Consider the following 6,000-nt stretch of genomic DNA (forward strand, 5'->3'; position numbering starts at 1 on the left):
CGTAGTAGAGGTTCCACACAGATCTTTTCCCGACCCAGTGATCAGCACAGTTAATACTTTAACAAAGAATCTAAACAGGAAGATTTCCTACACATAGAATAGTCTGACTAATGAAGCTACACTGGATAAGGTAACAGAGACTTCAGCAGAACTGAAATATACCGTATTGTTGCCTAGTTAAATGGAGAATGGCAGAAAGTTTTATCAGAGTAAGGGGATATTTCATGGAAGCAGATTTTTTGTTATTTGCTACAAAAATAAATTCTGGTTCCTTGCGTTCATGCTTTTGCCTTTTTAAAAATTGAACTGCTGAACTCTTACTATCTTCACAAAGCACAACAATTACACCAGTGTGTACTTCAGCTGAAGTACAGCTTTCAGACTATATACTTTGTGACAAGGGATTATAGCATTCATTGTTCCATTGAATTCTTCCCATGGCATTCAAGTTCAGAACTGATTCCGAGCAAGCCTAGTCTAGAGTGTCATCTTAAAATGATCTTGTCTGGTTTTTAGCATCTCTTAGCCTGTAAGTAAGCTGATGAGTAATGTCTGTATTTTTTTTTTTTCCTTGCTGTAGCATAATAGTTTAATAGCGGGCCTTTTTTGGTAAACCTGTAACTTCAAATGAAATGGACTGTCAATTCTGACTTAGTGACATTTCCTTATCAATTCACTCCAAATTCAAAGGCTTGTAATATCAGAGCAAAACATGTTTTCATCACAGAAATTTTGTTAAATATTCCTGCTCTGACTTTAGTAAATACAGCTGCTACATAGTGCTTTGTTCTTCTGCTTGCAATTGCATGCTATAACTAAACTTTTTTACTCTACTTTATATATACTGTTTGTCATAATTTTTATTATATACGTATTTCCTCGAGTTGATAGTAAATGGGAATCCATGGAACTAACAACCTCCAGTTAAAGTATCAGAAATCCCCTAAATTGTCTGACCAGGTTAGAGTGTTAACTAGAATTTACTGCTGAAGTATATTTTCTCACTGCTCAGAATATAAATAAGCATTAGTCCTATTATCTGTAGTCTAGCAAGCACAAGAAGAACTTGAAGTCTCATTATATATATACACTGTTCATTTCCCATTGTTAAAATTACGGGATGAGGCTCATTGCATGGAAGTTTCAGAAGTTGAACCTGTATCAGTTACTGCTTTTTGTATTGTTTCAACTGCTGAGTATCAAGGTGAGGGGAAAACTTCTGTAGTGTTTGAGTTGATGAAGGTAAAGAAATTATCTGGGGCTTTTTGTAGCACAGTTTTGCTGCCTGCAGTACTATTTTCTTTCCCTTCTTTTTCGTTTTAAAGGTTCAAAGGTTCTGAATGGAGGATCTGAAGCTCAAGACACCAACCAGTCACAACACAATGGAGAGAACACTGAGGAAAAGAAAGATAAGCATGAAGTTGGCAGTAAGAAAAAGTGAGTTAATAACCCTACTATTGCTCTAGCAAAATGATGTAAATAGAACAGCATCAGATTGAAGTTACTTAACCATGTTGACATGCTGTTTTCTTTACAGAGCTTTCTCTCAACTTTAGACAATGATAATAGCATACAAATCCTCTGTTACAGTTTCGAATGAACATTTCAAAAGTTACTTTACTCAATGCTATGGCGTAGACTTAAAAAAAATACAGGATGTGCCATTAGGAGAAAATCAGCATGCAGTGAGACAGGGCAAAGCATAAGCTTTCCTCTCTTTTAGACTACTCGATGCTATTAAGTTGGAAGCAAAGGAAGCCTGAACCAAGTCTTAGAGAAACTAATGGGGTTTATCAAGTTTTTTGTGAAATCAGGTATTCTAATCAATAGCTAAGGCACTTAGCTATTAGTGTTCTATAGCGTAGCTATAAAATTGCCTAAATGCAGGTAAACTAAAGGCTAGAAATTAGACCTGTGAAATCTTAGAATTTATAGAGGTCAATGCATTTACCTTTTGCAAACAAGAGGCCATAAGAATGCTTGAATTTGTCAGGAGGTAAGTAGTTAAACTTGTAGCCTTACTGAAGAACGCTGTTTTGTAAACAAGAACAAGCAGCAGTGAATCTCTGTAGAGTATGAAAAATACTTCGAAGAATTTATTAAACAGTGAGGAAAGGGCCTAGAATTATCCTTGAGCTGAATTGTTTGGTTGAAGCACCACTTTGTTTTTTCTGAGGGATTCTTTTTGTCCATCAGTGTGTATTGAAGCAAGCTTTCCTTTTGTCACTGTCTTCATGCAGTGGCCTGGCATTCTTTTGACTGTCTGCCAAGTTAAAATGGTACAAATGAGTGAAATACTGACTGTTAGTTACAATAAGGTAAACTTAAACAGAACAAAACCGAGAAACCCTTAAGATGAAAATTAATTTGGTAGCTTCCAAACTACTGGCTTCTGATTATACAGCTTTCAGAAGCAACATTTGGGAGTTTTCAACCAGCGATGCCAAATACTCATTTGGTCTGAACAAACAGCATGTGGTGGGAACATAATGAAGGTACAAGTGTGGGTTCCTAAAACAGGTCATACAGCCTAGCATGCCACTTAAATAGGTGATTTAGGCAAATCAAAACATGATACTAACGAAGTGCCACACCCAAGTTACTTTGAAATCAATAGCAAGGCAGTTCAGTACTAATAGAATACACCTGGCCAAGTATTTAAAAATAAATGACGACTAAACTGGCTCTCCAAGGTAGAATATTATCATGGCCTGCTCCTTTCCTTACTCCTGCAGAACCTGACAACACTTGGATTTTTCAGTGACAGAGAGACAATCTCAGTCAGATTGCCCTTTATCTTTGTGATGAAAAGAATTAAGAATAATAATGTTGGGGTGCATGCATGACATGTCAATGGACATTGGTCAAAAGAAGCGTAAGGGAGATACTTCAGCTAGATATGCAACATAGCTGGAAAAGGCTGTTGAATATAAAAAGTGTCTCAAAAAAGCAACTTTGAGGCAAGACAACATACATGTTTAATACTTCAGTAATTGTGACGGTATCTGTAAAACTTGCAAATACATTTTCCATGAATGAGCTAGTGGGAATGTCATGTTCTGCTAATAAACCTTTGTCTCCTTAAGTGTGTGTGGTGTTTGCTATGGCCTTGAGCACTACACTCCAACACCGTCTTTGACTTGCCTAAACAAACAGACCCATTTTACAGAAAAATTTGTACAGCTACTTGGGAGCAGTTTCTGTGGGCTTACACTCATTTGCTAACAGCTATAAACGGGATTTTGTAACGCCTCCTGCAAGTACCTTGCATGTTGAGAAATGCATCCACATACCTGTTCCAAACTAAAGCAAGCTACAGTATTGTGTCTTTCCATCATATAAACTTCCTTTCATTCAGTATTTTTCATACATTTGTATTAGCAATCTTCAGGTTTTTGGAAGTGAGAAACTAGTCAGCAAAATAACCATGAACAAATCATCAATGTTCAAAACGCTGCTGCAGTTCCCACTACTGCCTCGAAGCAAATAATCTGTAAACTTCTCAAATCACAAGGCTGGCTGCTTAGTTCTGAACTTTAGTCCCTCTGATAATTAGAGGCAAGACATGTCTGCACCTTTCTGAGAGTGTACTTCAAAAATTTTGGAAGACGGAAGTTGTGTAATTCACAAAATTTCGTCTCAAAAGTTACATAAGTGTTCGGCACTTAAGAATATCTGTCTGTTCTCACTTGGTAAAAACATATACTGCTGCCTGAGGGTACCTTAGTGTTTGGGACAGGTAGTGGATTATGCCTGGCTATTAAGAAGAGTTACAGTTGGTAAGGTACGTTAAGCCAGACGGCTTTGCCATGAGCGGACATGTATTTGGCAGCAGATGAGGGAGGGCTGCCTGAAGGGAGCACAGACCACTTCTGAGTGACTGCCATTCACAGCCGGTCACACACGAGAACCTGACGTGAATCACCACCAGCTCAGCTTAACGTCTGGGGGCAGTTGGCGTTAAGAGAGAAGACGGACAGCTGGCATCACTGCCTGCTTCAGTTCTCCAGAATTCATCCCCTGAGGGACGTGCATCGGCATCGCTCACTCTAGACTGTGCAAATTTACCTGGAGCCGGTCTTGCTCGCCATGTTTTTATATGGTCATTTAATGCTGCTTTATTTTGTTTCTAGGACATGTGGTGAAGAGAGAGAGCTTGAAAAGCAAGCAAAAGATTCTGCCTTTGAGAGCAAATGACATCGCTGGAGTCTTTTTTTTTTTTTTAATACAAATTAAAGAGGATTGTTAAGTTTTGCATTTCAAATCTATAGACTGCTGAAAGTTTTAAATATTTTATAAGCATAGTATTTTAAAGTTAAATTTTGTGGAATAAAAGCCCCTTTAATCTTGGTTTTAAAGTATTTAAACACTTTTGCGAATAGTTTTGTCCAGTATTAACAGGCAATACATTTCAAAAGATGGAAATTCAGTTAGAAAAAAAATGCTTACATGTTACAGGACTTAGAGTTGTAGTATATTTTTATCTGACTGCTGTATGTTTCTCTAGCTAATAGCAAGAAGAAGTGTAAATACTTTTAACTGCCTAATTGCTTCGTTTGTATAAAACCTACTCTTCCTCTGATGATAACTGACCTCTGTTTGTGCACAGTTTTTCAACTGTTGTTCGGATGTCTTTTCACTGTGTTTTGTAGGAGCTGGAAGCAGCATTTTTATAGCTGTTAAAATGTTAATGTATGAGTATACTTAATCACTTTTTTTAAACAAGTTTAGTTCTGTTCTTGCAAAACTCATTGTGCCAATTTACTGCAATGTGACTTTATGGTATGCTTTTGGTATAATAAGTATATAGGAAGAAATCCAGTGTTTTCACTGAACCTGTTGATGCACACTGGTTAGAAAACACTGTGTGAACAATTTATGAGATTAAAGAATTTAAACTGATAAAGACAGACTGGTTCTTAATACTAACCTGTATAGACTAAAACACTCACAGGAACAATAACTATCTGGTTTTTAGTACTATTTTGGTTTACTGCCTTGGCCTTAACTTGGGCATTTCTAACTTGAGTTTTAACAGAAATACTGGTAAAGTGTTTTAAGAAAAAATCCTAAAGGCATGAAACGGAATGAAATGAGTACAAGCTCCTCTCAGAATTCTTTCTTAAAACACACCCTTTGCCTAACGGCAGAACTAAGAGCAACTCATGTGTGACTAGAAAATGCTGTTTGACAGAGGCCAGCCAGGTGAGAAATTTGAGTGCAGTAGTCCAAGAATGCATGTTATGGGGAAGGTGTCAGCGTTCCAGGTGTATGTATCCCTGTGTATTGTGTTGCCTACAAGGCAGCAGAAAACCGACCTGCCAGCCTGGTGGGCACCAGGACGTCTGAAGCTTTAACTTGCACCATACGACAAGGAAGGGTTTTCATTATTGCAGCATGACCAAAGCAGCACTGTATCAAATGCTGAAAAGTCAATTTATTTCTTGTTTTGGTGCCTTGTAAATTTCTGCTGTGACTACTTCAGTGTCTTCTCCAGGTTAGTACAGAGAAAAGGGATTTCTGCTAACACATAAAAGAAGGTGTACAGCTTTTCCTCCATTTCAACAACTTGGTACACTTTCGTGTACCTGGCAGAAGATGAGACTGGCAGAAGTCTTGCATTTGCTGGCCCTTGTGGGGGACTTCAACCTACCAGACATCTGCTGGAAGTATAACACGGCAGAGAGGAAACAATCTGGGAGGTTCCTGGAGTGTGTGAAGGATAACTTCCTGACACAGCTGGTGAGTGAGCCCACCAGGGGAGGTGCCTTGCTGGATCGGCTGCTTACAAACAGAGAAGGACTGATGAGAGATGTGGTGGTCGGAGGCCGTCTTGGGCTTAGCGACCACGACATGATAGAATTCTCAATTGTGAGTGAAGTAAGGAGAGGGGTCAGCAAAACTGCTATCATGGACTTCCGAAGGGCGGACTTTGGCCTGTTCAGGTCACTGGTTGAGAGAGTCCCTTGGGAGACAGTCCTGAAGGACAAAGGGGCCCAG

At 38.6% G+C, this 6,000-nt stretch overlaps 1 protein-coding gene across 1 annotated transcript in view; it reads left to right on the forward strand.

Annotated features, from left to right (window-relative positions):
* Nucleotides 1–4,903, forward strand: part of PSIP1 (PC4 and SFRS1 interacting protein 1) — a 38,255-nt gene extending 33,352 nt beyond the window's left edge. The window contains exons 15-16 of the mRNA XM_010292448.1: nucleotides 1,326–1,437; nucleotides 4,134–4,903. Of these exons, the coding sequence (XP_010290750.1) occupies nucleotides 1,326–1,437; nucleotides 4,134–4,197 (176 nt within the window). The 3' untranslated portion in view covers nucleotides 4,198–4,903. The remainder of the gene's footprint in view (nucleotides 1–1,325; nucleotides 1,438–4,133) is intronic.
* The last annotated feature ends 1,097 nt before the right edge of the window (nucleotides 4,904–6,000 follow it).

The sequence above is a fragment of the Phaethon lepturus genome, unplaced genomic scaffold (genome assembly GCF_000687285.1).
Source record: "Phaethon lepturus isolate BGI_N335 unplaced genomic scaffold, ASM68728v1 scaffold45868, whole genome shotgun sequence".
NCBI classification, from domain to species: domain Eukaryota; kingdom Metazoa; phylum Chordata; class Aves; order Phaethontiformes; family Phaethontidae; genus Phaethon; species Phaethon lepturus.